The 24,588-nt window shown below is 53.2% G+C and overlaps 2 protein-coding genes across 8 annotated transcripts in view; one reads left to right on the forward strand and one right to left on the reverse strand.

The window, feature by feature from the left end:
* Positions 1-368: 368 nt before the first annotated feature.
* On the reverse strand, positions 369-6,395 carry NTHL1 (nth like DNA glycosylase 1). 2 transcript variants are annotated; one of them, XM_054589197.1, is made up of 6 exons: positions 6,260-6,395; positions 4,672-4,910; positions 3,785-3,955; positions 2,698-2,857; positions 628-733; positions 369-547 (listed from the first exon to the last, which is right to left on the reverse strand). In XM_054589197.1, the coding sequence occupies exons 1-6, from the start codon at positions 6,393-6,395 to the stop codon at positions 424-426; spliced, it is 936 nt and encodes a 311-aa protein (XP_054445172.1). In that variant the 3' UTR covers positions 369-423. The 2 variants fall into 2 exon arrangements, with proteins under 2 accessions (XP_054445172.1, XP_054445171.1); XM_054589196.1 differs by having other exon boundaries at positions 4,672-4,934; positions 6,260-6,385.
* A 128-nt stretch (positions 6,396-6,523) lies between these two features.
* The window catches only part of TSC2 (TSC complex subunit 2), a 36,709-nt gene continuing 18,644 nt past the window's right edge, over positions 6,524-24,588 (forward strand). For 5 of the 6 annotated variants that reach the window (XM_054589406.1, XM_054589407.1, XM_054589405.1 and 2 more), the window contains exons 1-19: positions 6,526-6,606; positions 7,155-7,321; positions 9,103-9,189; positions 11,232-11,342; positions 12,260-12,404; positions 13,433-13,550; positions 14,224-14,272; positions 14,672-14,797; positions 15,178-15,251; positions 16,383-16,509; positions 17,328-17,471; positions 18,438-18,575; positions 19,408-19,511; positions 19,987-20,068; positions 21,203-21,358; positions 22,047-22,163; positions 22,973-23,095; positions 23,978-24,084; positions 24,293-24,443. In XM_054589406.1, coding sequence (XP_054445381.1) covers positions 7,184-7,321; positions 9,103-9,189; positions 11,232-11,342; positions 12,260-12,404; positions 13,433-13,550; positions 14,224-14,272; positions 14,672-14,797; positions 15,178-15,251; positions 16,383-16,509; positions 17,328-17,471; positions 18,438-18,575; positions 19,408-19,511; positions 19,987-20,068; positions 21,203-21,358; positions 22,047-22,163; positions 22,973-23,095; positions 23,978-24,084; positions 24,293-24,443 — 2,097 coding nt within the window. In that variant the 5' untranslated portion in view covers positions 6,526-6,606; positions 7,155-7,183. Of the gene's footprint in view, positions 6,607-7,154; positions 7,322-9,102; positions 9,190-11,231; positions 11,343-12,259; positions 12,405-13,432; positions 13,551-14,223; positions 14,273-14,671; positions 14,798-15,177; positions 15,252-16,382; positions 16,510-17,327; positions 17,472-18,437; positions 18,576-19,407; positions 19,512-19,986; positions 20,069-21,202; positions 21,359-22,046; positions 22,164-22,972; positions 23,096-23,977; positions 24,085-24,292; positions 24,444-24,588 lie in introns of all 6 variants that reach the window. The other variant, XM_054589410.1, reaches the window with a different exon arrangement.

A 24,588-nucleotide genomic window follows, 5' to 3' on the forward strand; every position in this document is an offset into this window, starting at 1 on the left:
TTCTTCTGGAGACCAGGTGGCTCTGTAAGCACTGGGGGTGGGGCCTCCTGGTGGAGGCCAGGCTTTCAGGGGGTACAAGTTCAGGAGAGGGGGTGTTTCTGGGCCCCCAGCCAGCTGCCGAGAAAGGGAGGAAGCCTAGGCCTCCGGCGTCCCCAGCAGGCTTCTCAGCAGCAGGCTACAGCTGGCTCCCATGATCTGTCTCTTCAGTTTGGGCCCCTGCACCCTCCACCCCCAATGTACACAGCCCAGATTGTCACGTCCACATCCTGGCCCCCCAGGCAACCCCATTCCAGACATGTAACGGAACATGAAGCTCACATACCCGACCAAAGGCAGGAGTCGGATCCCAACTGTTGCAAACCCCCAAACTTTATTTTGAATAGGCGACAGCTCCCCAGTGAAGTCACAGAACAGACACGGCCTTCAGAGTCCCCGTGCAGCTGGGCACAGGGCCTGGTTGAGGCAACCTTGGCATCGTGGTCGGACAGGCAGGCAGATCTGCTGGCCAAAGCCCACCAACAGTCCGTTAATCTCTCTCCACAGGTCCCTGTGGGGGTGGGAATGAGTTAATGCAGAGGGAGGGAGGGATGGAAGGAGGGGAGCCCCCTCCTGCCCCTGCCATAGCACCTGGGCAGCCACTCCTCCAGGGCGGCACGGGTCTCCTCTGGGGACTTGGTTGCCTTCTTAGTCCACCCAAGTCGGTTGGCGATTCTGTGCACGTGTGTGTCCACTGCTGCTTGGAGACAGGACGGGGTGAACATGGGACACGCTAGGAGACCAGCTCATTCCTGCCCGTGGCCCTACCCTCAACCCAGGCTGGTGGGCAGCCCGGAGTCTCCCTGGCCTTCCACATGGAGCTTCTAAGGAGGGTCGAGAACTGCACAGTACTGGCCACAGACATGAGAGCGGGTCATCAGGCCACCCCCACTACTGGGCAGGGCCTGTAGCCAGAACCCACAGGGCTTGGGCCCGCATTTGGGGCACAGAGGGCAGTGCCTCTTGGCCCAGCTACTGGCTGTGGGTGCCAGCATGAGGCCATTGCCTACAGAGGCAGCACCTGTAAAGGGCAAAGCGCGAAGTGCAGCCAGGCCTGCTGGGGCTCTCATCTCCCTGGACCGCAGCCCCTGCTCCCCTTCGCAGGTCACCCCAGGGCTCGGCCCGGGCCCCTGATCGCCCAGCTCCTGTAGTCCCTGCCTCCCCCTCCGCCTGTTTGTCAAAGAGAAAGCCAGTCCTGCGTCAGCATCCGCCCCTGCTGCTAACAAGCCGTGGTTCCCCCAGGTTCAGTTTCCTCTTCCCCAACATGCTCCCTGTCGCCCAGAGGCCCAGCCTAGGGCCACGCCACACACCTCCTGTGGGCCGGTCCAGGTCAACTGCTTTCCCTGCTTTTTGGCCATAAGTTAGAGAGGCCAAGTGTCTTGCCCAAGGTCACCCAGGTGGGGTGGCAGAGCTGGGATCCGCTTTTTTATTGAGGGGGCTTCTGGGGAAGCCCCTGGGAGGCAAGTCCTACACTCCCTAGGGTCTCCCTACAGGTGACAGGGCCCATAGACAACCAGGAAGGATGACATTCTGATGCTCCTGCCTGCTGTGTGCTATTCCAAGCCCTGTCCTGTCAGGGTAGTAGGCAGGGGGCCCTTCACCACAGACCTGCCAGACCACTCCTGGAAAAGAGCAGCTAAGGACAGCCACCCAGATAAGCTCAAGTATCTGCTGAGAGGCTGGCATATTCAGGAGCCCTGGTCGGGGGAGGCTCTGCCCTAGCCCCTCCTTGACCTGGTTCTGGCTTTCTGGGGCTGCCATCCCTAGCTGCCTTCCTATTCATGGGCAGTGCTAGAAACAGGCCCCCACCCCAGGGGGCAGGCTTCACAAGCTGCAGAAGCTGGGGGCATACCCACCCCCTCCCAGCTTCCCCTGCACGAAACCCTGAGAGGCAAAGGGCTGGGGAGCACAGAGGTCATAGGTCACGCCTTGGTTTCTGGGTTGGCTGGGCCTGCTGCTAGGGCCTCAGAAGCCCCAACTCTCTGGACAAAGCCTTAGAAAACAGCCAGTGCACCTGACCCAGGGTCTGTCTCCGCACAGCAATCCTCTGAAGACAGGATGTCAGGCCTGGACCCAGGAAAAGGATTCCAGGAAGGGGCTCCTCCCCTCGACCCCATTCCCCTAGCCTATCCCTCCTCTCCCTGGGCCCCCTGCCTTCACAGCGCCACCCCAATCTCCCCACGTTCATTCCAGAGCCTCCTGCTTCTGGCCTTCTCCCACCTGGTGACTTTGCAGATGCTGCTCTTCTGCCTGGAACACATTTCATCCTCTTGCCCCACCCCTCACCCTTCAGTTCTTGGCTGAGTTATCACTTCCTCAGGAAGTCTTTCCAGATGTACACCCGCATCATGGTTCTACTCTGCCAGTAAGGACTGTGCAATGTCTCTCTCCCTTAGGTAGCACATACCCTGAGTCCATCCCCGAGTCCATCACCAGAGCCCAGCACAAAATAGCTCAGCAAATGGGAGCTCCTCCTGCTGGTACCCATTTCTGGGTGAGACAGGCCTTGCTCAGTGCTGGGAACATCTTTCTGACCCTTTGGGCTGAGCTGTGGATGAGGAGACCTGAGTTGGGATCACAGGTCACAGGATGTGGGGAACCCTGACAGTGGTCAGCAAGCTCAGAGCTGGCCCCGCCCTCCTCAGGGGGCATGCCACTCACCGATGCCTGACACAGTACCCCAGGCCACAGCCATGGCCAAGTGTGCCATTTTGGGCCCAACACCTGGCAGTGCCACCAGCTCTGCCACAGAGGCTGGGATGTCCCCACCATAGTGCTGCTGCAGGATGGCACTGGTCTGCTTGATGTATTTGACCTTGTTCTGTAAGATGGGGAGAAGGGGGGGGGTCAGTCCTGGAGGTAGGACATAGGGTCCAACCTGGAAGGACAAGGCCCAAGGGAGAACCACAGGTGCCCAAAGCTGCTTGTCACCTGCCCAGGACATACTCAGAAGCAACCTGCTTGCTCCTGTCTCCCCACGAAGTAAGAATGAACCAAGGGCAGCAGGCAGCCTGAAGACGGCTCAATGCAGGCATGGACCCCTCTCTCCCACCTGTCTGGGCCAATGACATGTCTGTGGGGTCCAGCTTGGGTTCCTCCCGACCCCATTATTACCCCTAGAGGACGGGCAGGCTAAGCAAGGCCAGCCATGCCAGGAGCTGGGTTCAGCAGCACCTGGGCTTTCAGGAAGGAAGGCTGGAGCCTGGGGTTCCCTGCTAGCCGCCAGGCCAGCTGGGTGGTTCCCATCCTGTGCCTGAGCAGACAGGGCTATTTAAAACCCATCTGACACACTGCAACCCACACCACTGCCTAAGGGAAGCAGCCACGCCCGCCTGGCTACTTTCACCAGATCTGCCCACCCAAAATCCTGTGCTGTGGCCTCTTGAGATTCTGTAAGGGAAGGGGTGACACACTCCGGGGAGGCTTAGAGTAAACAAAGGGAAAGGTGGGTGGGCAGCCTCAGTGAGGAAGGGAAGGGCCAGGCAGCAGGGCGGGGAGGTGGAGGAAGGAAGGGGTGGGCTGCAAACAGGAAAAGCCAAGGAGCTCCAGGGCCTACTCTCACCCGCCTGCCTGGCCCACTGAGGACTGCTCAGAGGGGCGGGGGGCTCCAGTGAGAACTCACATCCAGGCGCCTGCGGCCACAAACGTCCTATCTGGTCTCCTGCACCCCCAGAGCCCCCCTTAGGCACCTGATGTCTCCTCCAGACCAGTAGCAGCCCCGGCCATGGTCACCTCAGGGTGGGCTCACCCTCCAGAAGCCCACAGGGTAGATGAGTCTGCCCAGCGTGATGTCGTCTGTCTGCAGGATGCTGTCCACTGTTAGGCCCCGGGCCTGCAGCCGCTTCATGGCACCCGCTGTCACCTGATCTTTGGTCTGGCTGGAGAGCATCAGTGACAGAAGCACCTGGTATCTCTGCACCTGCTCTTAGTGACAGGGACCAGAATGGTGGTGGGTCCTGGGTGCTTACTATGGGCCAGGCCCTAGCCAAGCCCTTTACCCACCTGGGAACATATGGGATGTCAGCCTCCTACGCACCCCGGCCAATGCGGGGAGGTGTGTGGAGTCTGACCTGGGCCTGTTTTTCATCTATAACATGGGGAAAATAATAGCACCTGCTTCTCAGAATCACTGTGAGGCTTAAATGAATTGTTACTGCACTTAGACTTGTATCTAGCACAATGTCAGTACAGCAACCACTGGCTGTTATTGTTATTACTATGTAAATGAGGCTACCACCCATTTTACAAACAAGCAAACTGAGGCCCAAAGAGGCATGTACCCAATCAGCTGGTGGCAGAGCTGGGATTAGAATCATGTTGGTCAAAGGACCAGGCTCTGGGCGAGGGAAGTGCAAAAAATTCTTTCTCTATCAGCAAACTTACTGAATGTCCCTTATAATCTAGCAGAGTGCTGGCAGAAGACAGAGCATGAGACCCCAAGCCACAGGTGACCTACTGAGTGGCCATGATAAAGCAAATGATACTGGCCAGTGCTCTGGGCCTCAGGTGTGCATCTTCTCAGGGTGGTGCCAGCCAAGAGCTGTCAGATGTCAGGCTGTGCCCTGCCACAGGCCTGAAAGGAAACAAGCATCTTATTCAGAAGGGGGTCACCAGGCAGATGGGCCCCCTGCCTACCTTTGGGGGCACTCTGGGATCATAGCAGTGCTCAACTCCCAGCTGGTCCACAGGTGCATCCTTCCCACTCCTCATGGTGCGGATGTTTGCCAGCTGCTGCTGCCAGTCTTGAGGCTCCCAGCTTGGCACCTTGAGTGGTTTGGTCCCCTCTGCTTTCTCACCATCTGAGGCCTCGTAGGCCACATTCAGGCTTTGTGCTTTCCGCTGACGCTTAACAGGGTGGTAGCTTTTCCTTCCTTCTGCAAGATAATGCCACTTGGTCCCTTCAGTGGAGGCACAGATAAGGATAAAATGTTGCGCTACCTGCTCTCTCAGCTCTCACTATTCTTTCCTTCAATAAGCGTCCATCACCTGCTACACCTAGGGGTGCTCTGTCCTCTGTAGCGTACACTCCAGGGCAGGTCAGCCTTCCTTGAGCCACTTCCCCGGCCACTCCAGGGCCAAGTTAACACACAAAAACTCTGGTAACAGCCTCCACCATTATGTCCCCTAATCTACTCTCCACATTGTCAGAGAACTTTGTAAGATCAAAATCGGATTGCGTCACCTCCTGTTTAAAAGTCTGCATTGGGCCCTGGCTGGTGTGGCTCAGTGGATTGAGTGCCAGCCTACAAACCAAAGGGTTGCCAGTTCAATTCCCAGTCAGGGCACTTGCCTGGGTTGCAGGACAGGTCCCTGGTTGGGGTGTGTGAGAGGCAACCACACATTGATGTTTCTCTTCCTCTCTTTCTCCTTCCCTTTCCCTCCCTCTAAAAGTAAATAAATAAAATCTTTCAAAAAAAAAAGTCTTCATTGGTTTTTCCTTGTACTTATAATGAACTCCAAACTCTAACCTGGTATCAAAGCTCCTGCCTACCTGGCTGGACTTGTCACCTGCCTATTCCCTCCAGCCCCAGTTCCTCTCATCCCGCTTCTGTCCTAGAGGCTCTTCTTTTCTGTACTATGCCTGGAGTCCTTGGGTGCCTACGGGAATCCTCCTCTGGCCATTCTTGCAGAAATCACGGTAGGACAAGTTGCTGAGACCCTGTCAGTCTCCTTCCCGCTCAGGCCCTGGTAGGTAAGGTACCTAGTAAGTCCTTAATGACTACAGGATAGACATAATGAAGGTCATACTGCTTCCTCTTTTCTCTCAGAGGTACCCTCTAGCAAGAGGACTTCTGGCTAGGGGTATCCTTGGCACCCGTCTTCTCTGAGAGGTAAGCAGCAATGAGAACAGGGCCAGTCTGCCCCACAGATAGCTTGGCACAAGTGGAACATCCCAGGGCAGGCTAGTGGGACGGGGAAACTGTCCTTGTTCAGAAGCAGTGTGGGAGGAGGTGTGAGTGCCTGGGACCAACCCCTGTGGTCACCTGCTCCTGCCTCTTGGGAACAGGGCGCTAGGTGGGAACCCAACTGCACGTGGGGACGAAGGATTGACTCGCTGCTGCCGGGTCCGCTGCATTTGCCTCCGGGTCCCAGCACCAGCGGCGCGGAGCCCTCGTGGGCACCCGGGACCCCGGCCCCCAGCCCCCAGCCCCCAGCTCCCAGCCCCCAGCCCCTTGCCGTCCCTCCCTGCTCTTTCCTTTCCCCAGCCCGGTCGTGGCGCTACCTGCAGACGCCTCTCCCCTTTGGATCGGCGCGGCCGCCTCCCCACTCCCTAGCGGCCCAGACCCCGGTCCCCGGCTCTGGCTGCGGGTCATCATCCTCATGCCCGCGTAGTTCATGCTGAACTGCGGACTACACATCCCGGCGGCTTTCGCGGCCCTGTCATGTGACTCGACACTCAATGGGTCTTTCTGCTGAGGGAAGCTCAGAACTACGACTTCCAGCAGTCCGTGCGGTGGCCCTGGGTCATCTGCGACGGAAGTGCGTGCTTCCGGCGGCAGCTCGTAGCCCGGGGGGTGTGCTCCCTGCTCTGCGCCTGGACGGCCCGGCGCGCAGTAGCCGCCGTTCGAAGTGAGTGGCCTGAGGAGCCCTGACCGCTGGTGCTGGCCCACACCGCGGCGGGTGCGACCCCTGCAGGGCTGAGGGGAGGCAGCTACGCCGGGCCTACTCGGTGATGAGGCGGCGGGGGCGAACCCCACAGTGGCCCGGGTCCGGGTCTAGGCCGCGCCCACCTTAGCCTGGCCCTGGAGCTCCAAGCCCTCCTTGGTTATAAGTCACGGCGGGTGAAAGGGGGTCCCTGCTTCCGGCGCCCCTCCGAGAGTCCTCATTCATAAATGTAGGAGAAAAATGGCTAATGTCAAGGCTTCCTGGGCCCCGCCGCTACTCTATACTTCGCCCCCAATTCCCCTCCCTCATCCCATGCACTTAGTCAGGGGCGGCGGCCAGGCGTTTCCCAGCTTTATTTTTGGCCTGGACAACGTGGCTGCGGTTGAGTTTTCCCCAAGGGTCGTGGGAGGAAAGGTGCTCATCAGAGAGCTAGGGTTCCCTGATGGCTATAGGTTCACAGGGGCAGGTGTGTGGAGTTCTTTCTGAGACCTCTGTGCCTCTTCTCCGCGCAGAGGAGTCCCCGGGTGCGCCTCTGCCCACCATGGCCAAGCCAACAAGCAAAGATTCAGGCTTGAAGGAGAAGTTCAAGATTCTTCTGGGACTGGGAACTCCAAGACCAAATCCCAAGTCTGCAGAGGGCAAACAGACGGAGTTTGTCATCACAGCGGAGATCCTGAAAGTGAGTGAGCTGCCTGTGTTTTCCCTGCTGGCCTCAGGGGAAGTGCAAGGAAGGTTGGGTTTCATTTGTCAACAGGTTCTGTGGGAGATGCGTTGCTGGAACAGTCTGCATGGAGCTGCTGTCCCCAGTACCACAGAAGCTTACATATATTTTGTGGAGATTCAGGAAGTCCGGATCTTGGTGACTTGGTTTTGCACATGAATTAGTATTCAGATGCTGATGCAAGAAAACCTATTTTAGGTATGGGACCTGAATTCCATGGTCTCCACAGGTGATGATTAGGTTTATGGCCAGGTTTTTACCAATAACTTGTGAGTCCCTATGAGAAGCCTTTATGTTTTTGTCTTTGTTTGAATTTCCTTACCCCGTTCCTGACACCATGCTTTGCCTATAAATAAATGCTGAATTTTTGCACTTTTAAAGTGTCCCATTCAGAAACACCCAAAATACACGTTCATCAGCTCGTGGGTTCCCCCTTGAGTAACACAGATTTGAACTGCACAGGTCCACTTAAACTCAGTTTATTTTTATTTTTATTTTTTAATTGAATTCATTGGGGTGACATTGGATAATAACATATAGGTTTCAGGTGTACAATTCTGTAATACATTATCTGTATATTGTTTTGTGCGTTCACCAAGTCAAGTGTCCTTAAATGCAGGTTTTTAACATCCCTTTGTAAGTGGATCCTCAGTTCAAATCTGCGTTATTCAAGGGTCAGCTATAAACAAAATGTGATGCATCAATATAAAAGACTATTACTTGTCAAGAAAAGAAATGAAGCACTGATACATGTTGCAACATGTATCATTACTTAGCATGAAAACATGCTAGGAGCCCTGGCTGGTGTGGCTCTGTGGATTGAGCACTGACCCGAGAACCAAAGGGTTGCTGGTTCGATTTCTAGTCAGGGCACATGGCTAGGTTGCGGGCCAGGTCCCCAGTTGGGGGCATGCGAGAAGCAACCACACATTAGTGTTTCTCCATCTCTTTCTTCCTCCTTTCCCCTTTCTCTAAAAATAAATAAAATCTTAAGAGAAAAAAAACCCTCGATAGAAAACATGCTAAGAGAAAGAAACCAATCACAAAGGCCTACATAATGCATGATTTCATTTATATGAAACATTAAGAATAGGAAAACCCATAGAGACAGAAAGCATTTGCCAGGACCTGGGTGGAGAAAGGAATGAGGAGTGACTGCTACAGGGTGTGAGGTTTCCTCTTTTTTTTTTTTTTTTTTTTTAAAGATTTTACTTATTTACTTTTAGAGAGAGGTGAAGGGAGGGAGAAAGTGAGAGAGTGAAACATCAGTCGGTTGCCTTTTGTATACCCCCAACCAGGAGACCTGGCCTGCAACCCAGGCATGTGCCCTGACTGGAAATCAAACTGGCGACCTTTTGGTTTGCAGGTCGGTGCTCAATCCACTGAGCCACACCTGCTAGGGTGAGGCTTCCTTCTGAGGTAATGAAAATGTGCTGTAATTATGGAGGTGGTTACTAGCGTTGTAAATATACTAAAAAATGAATTATATGGTTTAAAGTGGTGAGTTTCATGTGATGTGAATGTTATCGCAAAAATAAAGTGTAGTGATGGAAAAGAAAAGTCTGTTCTCACTCAGTGGAGATGGGGTAGTAAACTGGTAATGCCCGGTTTCAGAAAGGTCTGCTGCAAGTCTCCAGAGTAGGAAATACAAGTACATTTCTTAGGGTGGTCAGTGATTGGCAGTTAAGGAGACCTGTTGTCTGAGCACAGGCCCCTTTTCCTTCTTTTACTTTCTCCAGGAACTGAGTGTTGAATGTGGCCTCAACAATCGCATTCGGGTGATAGGGCAGATCTCTGAAGTTGCAAAAACGAAGAAATTTGAAGAGGTAAGCCTGTGTTGGTTGGGCTACTGGAGGAATGCACGTGAGCTGTTCAGAAGCCTGATTTAGCTCTTTCTAGGAGGAGGGTTGATAGCTAACTTTGCTAATGAACTAAAACACCACTTTAGGGATTTAATTTTTATCTTAGCTATGGAGAAACTTCTTAAAATGCCCTGAACACAACCCTGAGGAACTAATCACATGTGGAGGTAGGGAACAGAGATTAAGCCTTTTCTAGGAGATCTGAGAAAAGGTTTATAGTGGTTTACAGGAACGCATGCTTAAAAAAACAAAGAGAAATGCATTCTTACTTGTCCTTTTATTACAGATTCAGGGGAAGAAAAAAATAGAGGAGTGTCGGGGAAAAGTATGGTTTCACAGAGAACAATTCCAGGCACACCTGTCTGTCTCAGTGTCGTTTTGGGAGAGGTGGTCAGTGGTTTCAAGTGGCCTTACAGATATAGGCATATTTGTTTCAGCCAAGTGTTTCCGGGCTCTCTCCTGACGTCCTGTGGACAGAGTGGGAAGTTATCATTAGCGCACTTCTCTGCTCCAGCCTCTCACAGCATTTGTGTGAATGACTGGGGGTGGCGGGGGAGATACGGACCTCACACGTAACAGATTCAGATCTGCTAACAGGGAGAGTGACCGCTGCATCCTCAGCAGCTCATCTGAAGCATGCAAGCTGCACATCACCAAGGAGGAATGTGAACATAGGCATCTCTGTGTTCATAAAGTTGCCTCTGTAGGTACAGAAAGGTGAGATGGGGCTGAGCTGCTGGTCATGTGAATAGATAGATGGGCCTTAGAGGCTGGGATAGCCTACAAGTTTGGTATCTGTTTTGTTGTGGCTTTGGTTGCATCAATATGAGTATTGTAAATAGGACAAAGGAAGTGCAAGTTTTAGCGTATCTTGAGTTGGTCAGAATATTGGTCAGACATCTGAAAGACATTTTAATCCTGCTCCTAAGAGTGAGCGAGCTCAGAAAGGGTGAGTAGTCTGAAAACGCTGGTTGAAGGGAGTCTGGGATGGTTAATGTGGAGAAGGGAAGGTGATAAGAGAGACTGATTTTGAGTAGCTGTAGGGGACAGGAGCCAGGTCTCCCATGGGCTAGGTAGACTTAGAGGAGGCAAATTCCAGAAGCTTACATAGAGTTCTTGGCAGGTCATGCAGGGCAGCAGAGGTGGGGCAGGGGTGTGGTACTGAGTGGCCCGTGGCTGGGCTGGTGTGTTTAATATATATTTTTATTTTTTATTATATTTTATTTTCAAAAATATTTATTTATTTTTTAGAGAGAGGAGAAGGGGGAGAGAAACATTGATGTGAGCAAGAAACATCGATTGGTTGCCTCTCAAATGCACCCTGACCAGGGACCGAACCCGCAACCTAGGCATGTGCCTTGACTGGGAATTGAACTGGCAACCTTTCACTCTGCAGGATGATGCTGGTTACACCGGTCAGGGCTACTATATATATTTTTTAATTTTGAGAGAAAGAGAGAAAGAAACATCAATTTGTTGTTCTACTTATTTATGCATTTATTGGTTCCTTCTTGTATGTGTTCTGACTGGGGTTTGAACTTGCAGCCTTGGCATATCAGGATGATTCTCTAACCAGCTGAGCTACCCAGCCAGGGCTGGGCCAGTGTCTTTATGAGAGGGAAGCCAGACGATGGATTTCTGAGTCACTCTGCAGGCCAAGGGACCACTGCGGTGCTTCTGGTTGTGAGACTCTTCTAGTGATTTTTCCCACCAGAGTGAGGAAGCTGTGAGGGGGACTCCATGTGATTTCTTGAGGCATCCAGGACAGCTGCTCTCTCCTGCATGCCTTCCTCCCTCCTCTAGCCTGTGGCCTGGTGAGGGTTTTGAAGTAGCTTGGAGCTATTTTATCAGGTTCATGGTCACTGTGGGCTGTGACAGGTACTCGGGATGTGGGCTTTAGTGGCACAAGATCTAAGTCAAAAGACCCTGTTGCTCTGCCCTGCCCTTTGCTCTGGAGTTGAGGGGTCAACACACCGTGATCGCTCTCCCCTCTTTGCTGGTGGCAGCATGCAGTGGAAGCACTCTGGAAGGCTGTCGCAGACCTGCTGCAGCCGGAACGGCCACCAGAGGCCCGGCATGCAGTGCTAGCTCTCCTGAAGGCCATCGTGCAAGGACAGGTAAGAGGTGTTGGGCCTCTGCCCAGGCGGAGCTGGGATGGGTGCGTGGGACGATGTTGAGCCACTCACTGACTACTACTGGTCCCACTTGGACTGTTGTCTTTGGTGAGGGCACCAGGCACGGGTCTGTGGTTCTCAGGGGCTCTGCAACTAGATGGCCCGAGAGGGCTTCCTGGAATCGTCTCTTGTATCAGTGTGGCCCCTGGCAAGTCACTGGAACTCCCTGAGCCTCCACCTCCTCGCCTATAAAGGGATGCTCATGGCTCCTTCCTTCTCCGGGATGTTTTGGGGAGTAAATGAGGCAATTTATGCAAAATGATGAGAACAGTGCCTGGCATGAGTGAGCCACTGACTGTGCCGTTGTTAATGCTGACCTCGTTCCCCTCTCTCTGGGCCACTGCCTGTGCTCAGTGTGCTGTGGCCACACTGGTTTCTGCTGTTCCCAGGCTGCTTAGGCCATCTCTTGCCATTCCTGCCCGGAGGGCACTACTCCCCCCCCGCCCCCCCATTTACTCTACTCCTTCACACCCAGCTGCCCAAGAAGTCTCGTCACCCTCAGTGCCGTTAGACCATTGTCATTGTTCTGCACAAATGTGTCCATCCTGGGCTGTGAGTGTGGTGGGGGCGGAACTGCACTGTCCCTACTGTGTGTCCACACTCGTGCGTAGAACTGGATATGTAGTGGGTGCTCCACACACACTAGTCAGCTGATGACCGATGCATCTGTTTACCTTCCCTGAGTTGCTTGGATGTTCCCCGTTTGTCCCTCACAGCCAGTTCCTGTGGGAAGGAGAAAGGGCATCAGAGTTGGGAGTCTTGTAGCCTGTTGCCCTTCCTGGACTTCCTACAGCTGGTCGGAAAGCCCAGGAAGCCAGGGGGTTCTGGTTGGACTGCTGACCTCATGGTTTTGTCTTCAGGGAGACCGTTTAGGTGTTCTCAGGGCCCTCTTCTTCAAGGTCATCAAGGATTACCCCTCCAACGAAGACCTCCATGAAAGACTGGAAGTTTTCAAGGCCCTTACGGACAATGGGAGACACATTACCTACTTGGAAGAAGAACTGGGTGGGTGCCACACTGGGTGTGAGGTTTCTCTGGCCTTGGTGATCAAATTTAATCTGGATGTGGAAGGCCACTGGGTCCCTGAGGGAGTACTGCAGTTTGCAGGAATGGCCTGCAGAGGGCGCTGCACTGTGCAGCTCTGCTTACCTGTGTGCTACCTGGATCAACCACCAGAATCTCCTGGGGATCTTGTTAAAAATGCATAGTCCTGGGTTTCACTCCAGACCTGCTGGCTCAGAACTCCTGTGGAGTGGGGCTTAGATGTGCATTTTAGGCGGGTAGGAGGTAGTCTGAGCTTTGCCGTAGGAAGAGTAGGCTGCTGACCCGGGCATCGAGCTTAACCTACAGGTAAGATTACCCAGAGTGCCCTGAGGTTTCTGCAGGGCCGGGCCTCCTCACCCTCCTTGTGCCCCGGGCCTGACCTCCAGCTCTCCTTTCCTGGTTTTCCTCGTTGTTACGACCGTGTGAGGTTTCTGTGAGTCAAGATTTCATGTCACTGATGAGGGGAGGAGGGGAAGGAGGAGGAAGAAGTAAATCTAATGCCTTGTTGTTCTGTTGCCCAGAGATGGGCCTCGGCTGTCGGTTTGCCTCCAGGACAGGTGCTGACAGGGAGCCATAGTCAGGTTTTCTGAGTTTACTTGGCTGACACCCAAGTGTTGCTTGTGTCTTCTTCAAGAGATTCTTTCTGGGGATAGGGGGCCAGGAATCTGCCTCCTAAATATGTGTCCTGGTGATGCTGGCACCTCTAGTATTGTGGTCAGTGCTCTGAGCACCAGATGCACGTGCACTGCTACCACCTCTCAGCCCAGATCTCCCTCAGTGCATGAGGGGGGTTGGTGAATTTGAATTCCAGAGTCAGTGACACAGTTACTTGCTCAGGCTCCAGCTGAGCCACCCCCGACCCCATGAATGCGTGGCCTGCCTATCATTGCATGGGGACTGATGATGGGGTTTCCAGCAGTGAGTGGGAGGGGACACGTTTTCCTAGGGAGGAGGTGGTAGGAAGTACATTGTTCCCCTCTTCTCCCCAGCTGAGTTTGTCCTGCAGTGGATGGACATCGGTCTGACCTCAGAATTCCTTCTGGTGCTTGTGAACTTGGTCAAATTCAACAGCTGTTACCTCGATGAATATATTGCATCAATGGTCCAGTAAGAAAAGAATTCTAATAACGTTGTTCTGATTGTAGCCCCACTGTCTTGGGTCACCACTTCAGCTCCGTAGGGTGAATAAAGCTGTCAAAACCATCAGATAAATGGAGAAGTTGGAAATGGCCACAGCCACCTTCCACTTAAGTTGATATTTTGAGGCTTGACCTAGTATTTTATTTTTTTAAACCTTTTTACATTTATTCTTATTTATTTTAAAGATTTTATTTATTTACTTTTAGAGAGAGGAAGGGAAAGAGAGAGGGAGAGAAACATCAATGTGTGATTGCCTCTCATACGCCCCCTACAGGGGACGTGGCCTGCAACCCAAGTATGTGCCCTGACTGCGAATCGAACCGGCAACCCTTTGGTTCGCAGGCCAGCACTCAATCCCCTTAGCAACACCAGCCAGGGCATAATATTTATTTTTAATGGATGTAATATTACCTGATTTTTTAAAAAAATATTTTTGTTGTCATTTTTTCAAAACACTCCATGTTTTGAAATCCATGAGGGCAGGGGCAGCACTGAGCACTTGCCTGTTCATGGATAAGTGGGGCTGTGGGGAAGATGAGTCCCTCGTGTAACTGACTCTGTAGAGTAACCAGAAAGTAAATTGGAGACATGCAGCCTCTAGGAGGTGTCCTTCCAATTGACTTTGCACTTCCTCCAACAGCATGATCTGCCTGCTCTGTGTCCAGACTGTGTCTTCCGTGGACATAGAGGTTAGTAGCTGCCCCACTCGGAGGCTGTTTCTTTTGTCCTCCTCCCGGGTAGGCTGGGTGGGCTTGGGTTAAGCCCTGTGCTTCCCCTCACTGGCTGTGTGGCCCCAGGCAAGCTGCTCGGCCTCTCTGAGCCTCAGAATTCTCTCCTGTAAGTAACGATGGTTGGATAACCTCTGTTGTAGGGTCATAGTTCAGGATGAGGTAACCCACAACGTGTGGGATATAGAAGTGCCTCCAATTCACTCACTTGCTCTTGTAGTTCCAAGGAAAGCTGCTTTGGCATTGAGGAGGGATGACAGTTATTGACCAAAGGAGGGTGGGAAGGAGGCTAGGGGTGTTACCTCCCTACGGGCAGGAGTTGGGGCAGGGCCGGCGTGACCCTTCCTTCCACCCCACCAGGTGTCTCTGCAGGTGCTGGACGCTGTGGTCTGCTACAACTGCCTGCCAGCTGAGAGCCTCCCGCTCTTTATTGTCACTCTGTGCCGCACCATCAATGTGAAGGAGCTCTGTGAGCCTTGCTGGAAGGTGGGGGTCTGAACTGTTGTCCTAGAAAGTCCTTCCTGGGATGAAGTTACAAGCCATGCACATGGACAGGACAAGGGCCATTTTATCTTTACAGGACAAGGGCCATCTTGTCTTTAATGAATGGCCATCTGATTCTCAGGGTGGCCACACAATGGCCTACTTAGGGGCATCCAGTGACATTTTCCCAGGCGGCTGAGCTGAGGTCAGGGTTTTGGTGGCATTTTGAGAGCTCTGCAGCCTCTGTTTGGGAGAAGATAGTTGAGAGTTGGCTGAACACGTAGGGTGTTGGAGCAGTAGCTGTGCAGGGTTGGCACACAGGGCTGGATTTTGAAGCCCTGGGACTCATATATGCCAATCTAATGGTATATTTTGTTTCCCAGCTGATGCGTAACCTTCTGGGCACCCACCTGGGCCACAGTGCCATCTATAACATGTGCCGCATCATGGAGGACAGGTGAGTGTGGTCAGGGCCTGGGGTGGAAGGTGAGGGTGAAGTGGCTGGATCAGCTGCCGCAGAGCTTTCAATGAGGAGTTGTCTTTTTTGACTCTTGCCTGGCATAGGCCAACAGGGAGGCTCCCTGTTCCTTTGCGATGACTGTTCCGGAATCATACATCTTAGGCTCTTGATTTTCTGTCCTCTCCCACTTCTGTCAGTAAAATAGAACGTTCAAAACTGAACTCATAATCTCCCTCCCATATTTGGATCTTGTCCAGTGAGGTTGCTTCACCTTTGATCTGTTATGAGGCCCTCACCCTCACCTCCCACAGCCAAACCATCACAAGTCCTATCACTTTTGTCCTTTAGAGGTGGCTCAAATCTGCCCAGCTCGGGCCTCCACCCTACCCCCTCAGCGCTCACCTCCTCACTGGACTCCTGCACCCACTCTTGGCCCCTTGAAGTCCGTTCCTCTACACAGCAGCCCCATGCTGTTCTTCCCACACAGATCTGACTGTGTCACCCTTTGCTTGAAACTACAGTGGCTCCCAGGGCTCTCAAGATTAAAAACCAAACTCCTCAGTGCAGCAAGGCCTGGGTCTGGCACTGCCCCAGCCATGTCTTCCCACTCCCTCCGTCTTGCCACGGGCCTCTGCACGTGCCCTTTGCTCTCGCTGGAACGTCCTTTCACGTTGGTCAAGTTTCTCTGAATGCTCCTTGACATCTAGGCACCATCGTTGATTCCCTGACCACCCAAAGTGGGTTTTGCTCTGCTATCCCATAGCTTGCTTTCTTAGCTGTGATTTGAGGTAGCCATTTGGCATTTCCTTGTGTGGTTCTCTGGTTCATGTCTGTGTTTCCTGGACTGTAAGCACTTTTTCACATCCATGCCCTGGCATCTAGCATGGCTCCATGTTTAGCAATGACAACTATTGAGTGAATGCACAAATGAATCAATGGCTGCTGCCAGCCTCTGTGCTCCCTGACCAACACCCCTCCCCTAGCTTTGCTTCTGCCCCGTAAGTGCAGGGCCCTCCGGGGAGGCTGCCAGGAGCCTGGGCCCACCCTAGCCTATCTTTGGGCCCTGCAGTGGGCAGATGGCGGGACCGGTTTCTGCTCACACCCTGTCTCTCTGGGGACTGCTTTCAGAGCCTACATGGAAGACGCCCCGTTGCTGAGAGGAGCTGTGTTCTTCGTTGGCATGGCTCTCTGGGGAGCCCACCGACTCTATTCTCTCAAGAACTCCCCGACATCTGTGTTGCCATCGTTTTATGAGGTAACTCACTTTTTGTGACGCAGGAGCTGGTGTGAGCCAGAGAACTCACCTTAGGCTTGCCCACCCGAGCAGAACAGGCCCACCAGACGGGTTCTGCTGCAGGGCCTGCGGGGATGTTTCCAGTCACTTGCTTTGTAACTGGAGATGAGGTTTAGGGCCATTTGACAGACTTATTCTCAAGCAAATATTCTATCTTACGAATTTCACATTCTCAGACTTAGCGTTAGAACTAAACTACTTGAGATTCCTCTAGGTGTGGCAACACTCTTACTGGTGACAATTTCATTCGGTAATCTCCCCCTCACTCTAGAATTGAAGCTGGTGATAGGGCTTCTGTTTCCAAAGTTCCTGGTGGTGCACTTTTTTTGTGTGTGTTTCTCATGTAGCCATCACAGCAACCCTATGAGCTGTGCCATTGTACCAGCTTCATCTTACTACAAGGAAAGCAGCTCCCACAAGCTGTGTCGTGTCCAGGGTTACACAGAATCTCCTGATGGTCTGTTCTTTCTGCCCTGCCCCCACCTCATGGGACAGTGCAGCGTGCAGTCTTCGCCCATTGCTTGCGTCAGGGCAGCTTTCAGGTCCCTCTAGGCCAGTAAGCCAAGGGCCAGGAACGTAGCCGAGTCAGGCTTTTTGGAGCCATTGTAGAAAACATTTCTGGGTTCCTAGGATATTTGGGTGACCCATGAAATGTGTGCAGGGAGCGTGGCCCTCCCAGAGCATCTTATGTTGGGGTCCAAAGGTGATGTGAAGGGGGCTTCCTTTGCATGAGCAAGAAGTGGCTGACCATTGTCCGCTCTCTGGGCCTTGTTTTCCAGGCCATGACCTGTCCAAATGAGGTGGTGTCCTATGAGATTGTCCTCTCTATAACCAGACTCATTAAGAAGTACAAGAGGGAGCTGCAAGCTGTGACATGGGACATTCTGCTGAACATTATCGAACGCCTGCTTCAGCAGCTCCAGGTTAGGCTGGTGGGATGTGGGCATGGGGAGGACCAAGGTCATGGACAGACAGGACCAAGGGCCCTTCCTTCGGTGGCCTAGACCTGCAGGGCAGCCAAGCTCATCTCGCCTGGATGACAGCTCCCATGAGATCTTCCCTCCGACCCCGCGGGGAGTGTTTCCTGATGGTTCTCAGTGGTGTCAACTTGCCATCCACTAAAGGCGGCCAGGTTTTCTGAACTCGCTCTATCATTGGGAGCAGGAATATGTAGTAGGTTAACAAGGGGGCTGTGCTGGCGTTGGTCAAGATCGAGTCACACACCAGGTCACTTCTGTGGCCTGGAAGTGGACCCTGAAGAGTTTCCTTAGCATCGAGAAAGCTGGCCATAGCTTTGGCATAATTTTGGAGAACAGCGCTGACCACAGCAAGAAGGAGGACGTGCTGATGTGGGGGCTGCAGAGATGACAAGGTCATGTCTAGCAAGGGCTCAGAGCTGGGCCTTCTGGGGCACTGGGGTGAACCAGTGTTTAGGTGGCCATACCACCCTGAACGCACCCGATCTCATCTGATCTCGGAAGCTAAGCAGGGTCGGGCCTGGTTAGTACTTGGATGGGAGGTGGCCAGGCCAGGGGGAGGAAGGACTGGGCTCTTATCCCTCATTGTCACTGTCCAGTTGGTCAGGTGGTGCTTTATCTCAGTGGTGGGCTGGGAGGGCGTATCCTGAGGCCTCCAGAGGTGCTTGAGCCTGGGGGAAGCGTGAAGCGCCCGAAGCTGGTCCCTTTGAGGTTTACTGTATGGGCATAGCCAGGTCTCCTGGGAGTGGTGAGTGAGCAGAAACAGGCCGGCTGCCCCATATATCCCAGCACGGTGAGGGTCATGACCCCTACCCAGGGGAAGGTCTCGAGGGGGTGCCTGGATGCAGATGGTCTTGAGTCCTGGAGGGGAGCCAGAAGTCACTCCTGTGTCATTGTGCCTTTGTGTTGCAGAGTCTGGAGAGCCCAGAACTCAGGACCATTGTCCATGACCTGCTGACCACGGTGGAAGAGCTCTGTGATCAGAACGAGTTCCATGGCTCACAGGAGAGATACTTTGAGCTCATTGAGAGATGTGCGGACCAGAGGCCTGTAAGATCACCTCTCCTCACAACCACATGGGGCCTTTGGTGCTCAGGCAAAGAGGGTAGTTTCTGTCAGGCTTCTAAGGAGGGGTAGGACTGCTCAGCTCTGGGAACCCTGGCTGTGTAGATCAGAAACCGAGTTTTCAGTGCATTTGAAAAAAAGGCTTCTGCTCTTCTGGGATTTGTTCTCCAGCACAGAAGTCTGTCAGGGAGTCAGCGAACTGAGTGCACGTGGGTCTGTCAGAGCACAGCGCTAGGCTAACTGGCAGGTTCCGCCCACCTGTGTGGAGGAAGGTGCCAGCCAGCACTGTGGAGACTTGTTGCTTGGCATGTCTGCTTCCTGGGAGGTAGGCAGTCCTTGTGCCAGAAATGCTCAGCTTGATGCCAAGGCTTTTACATAGGTTTTTATTTTATTTTTATTTATTTTTTTAAAGATTTTATTTATTTACTTTTAGAGAAAGGGGAAGGGAGGGAGAAAGAGAGGGAAATATCAATGTGCAAGAGATACATCAATCAGTTGCTTCTCAGACGCCCCCTACTGGGGACCTGAACCACAACCCAGGCATGCGCCCTGCCTGGGAATCGAACTGGCGACCTTTCGGTTTGCGGGCCAGCGCTCAGTCCACTGAGCCACGCCAGCCAGGGCATACATAGGTTTTTAAATGAATTTTTACTGCTGCCAGTAAAGTTTTGTCCTGGCGGGCTCTACACCTGGGCCCTGAAGTGGCTGGTCTCATTGAGCAAACTGTTCTGGGCTAGCAGCATGGAGTGTTGTTTGTAACAAAACCTCTGGAAGGGCAGTGTGGCTCATCCACACCAGGTTTTTCTTCTTTTTACAGGAGTCCTCCCTCTTAAATTTAATAACCTACAGGGCTCAGTCAATCCATCCAGCAAAGGTTGGCTGGATTCACAACCTGCAGTTACTGATGGAGAAATTCTTCAGGTATGGAGGCTCTGGAGACATCTTGGGTCTTAGAACCTGACCCTGTGCCTGTGCCTTGGTCCAGGGTCTAGGACAGCAAGAGTGAGGTCTTTTCTTTCTGACTCCTGAAAATAGTGGTTCTAAGTAAGCAGGAAAAGGTTGTTTTCCTGTAGGGCGGAGTCCTTGAGGTCTCTATGTGTACTTCTTCCCATGGAGTAGTTGTATAGAAAGATGCTATCTCTGAGGGCTGAGCTCTATGCCCCTTTCCCAGTTCTTGGTCTGGATATTAACAAGCTGGGTCCCACAGGGAAAATTGGAATCAGTCTTTCCTGCTAGGGTGAGGGCAGGGGTGCTTTGTTTCCTGTGGTGGGCCTGGGGTCTGGGTCCCTAGTGGAGCCCTTGTAGCTTGGGAGGCAGTGTTAGCGGGGCCTGGTGCAGCAGGTGAGGCTGGCAGCGCTGCTTCCGCCCAGCCCTAGCAGGTGTGCCCTGCCCCCAGGAGCGAATCTCGCAGTGCTGTGCGTATCAAGGTGCTGGACGTCCTGTCTTTCGTGCTGCTCATCAACAGGCAGTTCTATGAGGTGCGTGTCCCGTGGCTGGTGGGGGAGCCCTGGGGCATCAGGGGTGAGGGTGAGGCTCCCCCTAGAGGCCCTGCATGGCCCTCACTGGGCACAGAGAGCCTCTGGGGTTTGCCTGGGCTTAAAGTCTGACACACCCTTGTGGCAGATTTTCTCAATAGGCTTTGTCTGTTTACTTCTTGGTTTGTTCAACCATCCATCCATCCACTTAACTCATTCCATGGTGTCCCCTGCCAGGCCTGTGCTGGGCACGGAGATGCTGCTAAGCGGCCAAGAGGGCACAGGTCCTGTCCTCAGGGAGTTTCAGCCTAATTGTCACCCCGAATACAGAAGAGTTCTGTACAGTCTTGCATAGGGATGTTTTCTTTTTGTCTTTGTAGTCACACTCACCCCTTAGACCCCTGCCCAACCACTAGCTGCCTGTCTTTATACTGCCAGTTTCTTCCCTCCAGTTCATCTTTCCCTGAGTTTGTGGCCAGAGTCCACCCTTCCTTCAGAAACACTAGTGTGAGCCCACCCGCCATGCCCTTCCCTCCAGGAGCTGCACCTCAGGCCCCGTGTTTCCTCTTGCTTTCCAGCTTGCCTCCCTGGCATTCCCAGTGTTCCTGGGATGTGCCTGTCCATCCATTTCCGCCACCCATTCCCCACCCCCTTCCCAGCCTTCCCTCTTCCTGTGTCTCTATCTCTTGGCATTCTACCCTTCTTCAGAGTCTAGCTTAGAGCTGCCTCTTCTAGGAAGCCCCTCTGGGTTTCCAGGTTCCTCAAGTCAGGGTTGGCCTTGCCCTGCCTCCATGAAAGCTCTCATCGTACTATCCCATTACAGTGGACTCCGTGATGTCAGGGACAAGGTCTTCCTACCCCCAGGCACACAGAGGGCCTTCCATGTAAGATTATTCTTAATTGTGATATTCAGTGACAAAGAGCAAGTGGGGACATTCACTATTGCATCATATCTGAGTCTGTCATCCTGTGCCTAGGCTGGGTCATCGAGTAGCCGTCGCCATTCTCCTGAATGGAAGGGCCCGGCCCCTCAGGCACTGATGTATCCCTGCCATGGGTTTCCTATTTCAATTAGCACCTTAGCTGCTTTCCAGCCTGTCACAGACAGCAACGCTCACTCCACTGTGCTTGCTGCAGGAGGAGCTGATCAACACGGTGGTCATCTCACAGCTCTCTCACATTCCCGAGGACAGAGACCACCAGGTCCGGAAGTTGGCCACCCAGTTGCTGGTGGACCTGGCTGAGGGCTGCCACACTCACCACTTCAACAGCCTGCTGGACATCATCGAGAAAGTGAGAGCTGCTGGGGCGTAGGGTGCCTGGGCTGTCAGAAGGACCCTTCCTCTTTTGGGCAAGCCCTGCAGCCAGTAGCATCCTCCGGCCTCTGTCCCCATTCTCTGCAGAATGACTGGCGGGGTCTCTCAGAGGCAGAGCTTCCCTCCTAGCAATGGTGGGCAGGTCTGAAGAGCCGGCCAGGCCTGCTGCTGCTCAACAGTGTCCTGCTACCTAGGGTCCTGGGATATAGCTGTGGTGGTGTTTCAAGTTGGGCTGGATTGGGGCTTGGCCCTTTGTTTTCCTGCACAACTAGCATATTTTTCTTTAAAAAAAATTTTTTTTAAAGATTTTATTTATTTTTAGAGAGGGGAAAGGAGGGAGAAAGAGAGGGAGCGAAACATCAATGTGTGGTTGCCTCTCGCGCACCCCATGCTGGGGACCTGGCCTGCAACCCATGCATGTGCCCTGACTGGGATTTGAACTGGCAACCTTTAGGTTTGCAGGCCAGCGCTGATTCCACTGAGCCACACCAGCCAGGGCTTTTCTTTTAATTCTGAAATGCATCACAGTATCTAAATGGTCCCTCACATACCAAAAGTGCATCTCCTTTTGAGAAGTAAAGGAGAAAGTATCTGCTGGTGGAAAGTACTGAAACAGGTTCTGGGAACCTGAAACTGGGATCTAAATACAGATCTTCTCTCCAAAGGTGATCGCCCGCTCCCTCTCTCCACCCCCAGAGCTGGAGGAAAGAGACATGGAGGCATACTCTGCCTCCTTGGAGGATGTGAAGACTGCTGTCCTGGGGCTCTTGGTCATCCTTCAGGTGGGCCCCCACTCTTCTGGGAGGGGTGCGATGGCCCGCTGTGTGCGTTAGAATGCTGATCTTCAGGGACACATCTGGGAGACCCGGGCACTCCTTGGGGCTCAAAGAGAGCAGCCTGGGTGTGATCCTGACTTGTCACAGCGTGATGGGGGAGGGGGACTCAGCCTGGTAAGAGCCATTCCATACAGAGCCACTGCTCGGTCATTGCCCACACCATCTCCAGGGACAGGCTGCCACCCATTTGACCCCAGGGTTGTTTGATTTTATTAACAGCTTTATTGAAATATAATTTACGTATCATAATTTATCTGTTTAAAGTGTATGGATCAGTGGTTTTCAGAGTATTCACAGAGTTCTGCAGCTAACACTACAGTCTTAGAACTTCTTCATTACTTCAAAAGACACGCTGTAGTCCTCACAGAGCGCACCGTGTGCTTGTCCTGCCCTGGTTTATCCTCTTTTGCTGTGCGGTATTGAGAGTGCTCTTTCAGCCCACAGGGTCTCGTCTCACACATGGCTGCATGGCGCTCTACTGGATGGACTCTCCCAATTTAGTAATTTGTTCCTTGTAAATGACAGGGACATTAGGCTGATTTTTGCTGTTACGGGTGCCTGTTTGTGGGTGTGGGCGGGGGTATCTGTGGGGCAAAGCCCTGGAGAGGAATTGCTAACTTGAAGGGTTTGTGCATTTTGAAGGATGGCAGACACTACCCAGTTCCCTCCAAAGCTAGTCTGGTCTCTCCTCCTGTGTGCCAGCCCCGTGGCTGCATTGTAGCCTCTTGCCCTCATGGTAACCACTTTCTCTGCAGACCAAGCTATATGCCTTGCCTGCCAGTCATGCTATGCGTGTGTACGAGATGCTCGTCAACCACATCCAGCTCCACTACAAGCACAGCTATACCCTGCCCATTGCCAGCAGCATCAGGCTGCAGGTATGACAAGCCTGCTTGGGAGGTCAGGGGCTGTGGTGGAGGCCATCCGCACCTCAGGGCAAGCTAAAGGTAGATTTACCCAGGGGCCCCAGCAGCTGCCTCAGTCTTGGTGGCATGGTGATCTCAAACAGGAGAGGTGGCAGATGTCCCTGGGAGGGGCCTCCAGCAGATTGTGTTCTCCATTAGCACCAGCTGTGGTACCTGCTGCCCTTCCCTTTGCCTGCAGCACTACAAGCCTCTGTGGCATGTCAGTCTGAGTGACACAGTGGCCTGGGATGGGGGCGGAGAAAGAGTGTCACATTGATTTGCAGGGTGGCATGTGTTCCACTCCTGGTGCTTCAGAGTCAGTCTGTCAGCAACCTATAGCAGAGAGTGTGAGCTGTGTGGGATAGGGCTGGACCAAGCAGGACCCACTGTGGGTGCTGGCACCAGGCTGAGCAGAGGTCACTGGGACAGAGGCCTTGGTCCTTCCCAGAGCATCTTCCTGATCAGGCAGCCCCTTGTCATTTAGGGAACCCATTTAAGTGACCCTTCATTCATTGGAGGAAGTGACAGTGTTCTGAGCAGAGGTCTCCTCTTCGGCACCTGGGGCCGGGCCACGCATTGCTGCCCAGCCAGCATGCAAGGCATCCATCCCTTTGTCCTGGGCGCGGGACCAGCTGTCTATGGTGTGAGAAGCAACAGCATTACCAGATGCTATGGGACTGTCATGGAGCCCTTGGGGTCTGAGGGAGAAGACCAAGAATGGTATATCTTACCACCTAGCACCACTGTCTGTGTAGAGAAGTTGGGGTGTGTTTACTATTAGTGAAAGCATTTTCTGAGAGATGTGTGGATCAGGCGTGGTCCTGCTCTGTGGATGGTGCTTTCTGTTCCCTGCAGGCCTTTGACTTCCTGCTGCTGCTACGGGCCGACTCGCTGCATCGCCTTGGCCTGCCCACTAAGGATGGGGTTGTGCGGTTTAGTCCCTACTGCCTCTGTGACTACATGTACGTGTGGACCACTGTCTTTCCCTACTGTCGCTGTCATCCCTATTTCCCCCAATTCCAGGGCATTAGGGTTTTGGGGCAGGTGGGTGAAGCTAGCTGCTCTTCACCCCAAGGATTGCCATGTGTCTGAGGGACAGACACATGCAAGTTGTTCTTACGCTGCAGGTAGGTGTTTCAGCCTCAGTGCTTCTCCTACTTACTTCCACAGGGAGCTGGAGAGAGGCTCTGAGAAGAAGACCAGTGGCCCGCTATCACCTCCCACTGGGCTGCCTGGCCCAGCGTCTGCAGGCCCCACCGTGCGGCTTGGCTCTTTGCCCTACTCCCTGGTGTTCCGTGTCCTGCTGCAGTGTTTGAAGCAGGTGAGGTGGCTGGTCTCTTGAGTTGCATTTGTTCACACTGAGCAAGGACTGGTGCCTCCCAGAGAGTACATACAGTTCCTTTTCTTGTATTAGTGACCTTGGGAGGTTCATTACTGCTTTTCAGGTGTTACCCCAAGGTTCCACA

The sequence above is a fragment of the Pteronotus mesoamericanus genome, unplaced genomic scaffold (assembly GCF_021234165.1).
Source record: "Pteronotus mesoamericanus isolate MK-2021 breed Mesoamerican mustached bat unplaced genomic scaffold, CSHL_Meso_final scaffold_167, whole genome shotgun sequence".
Lineage (NCBI taxonomy): Eukaryota > Metazoa > Chordata > Mammalia > Chiroptera > Mormoopidae > Pteronotus > Pteronotus mesoamericanus.

Coding starts and splice junctions, on each gene's coding strand:
- NTHL1 (XM_054589196.1), bottom strand. CDS start 6,374: ATGAACTACGCGGGCATGAGGATGATGACCCGCAGCCAGAGCCGGGGA. Junction 3,956..4,671: donor ATCCCAGAGTGCCCCCAAAG/GTAGGCAGGGGG, acceptor CACTAAGAGCAG/GTGCAGAGATACCAGGTGCT. Junction 734..2,697: donor GGGTACTGTGTCAGGCATCG/GTGAGTGGCATG, acceptor GTCTCCAAGCAG/CAGTGGACACACACGTGCAC.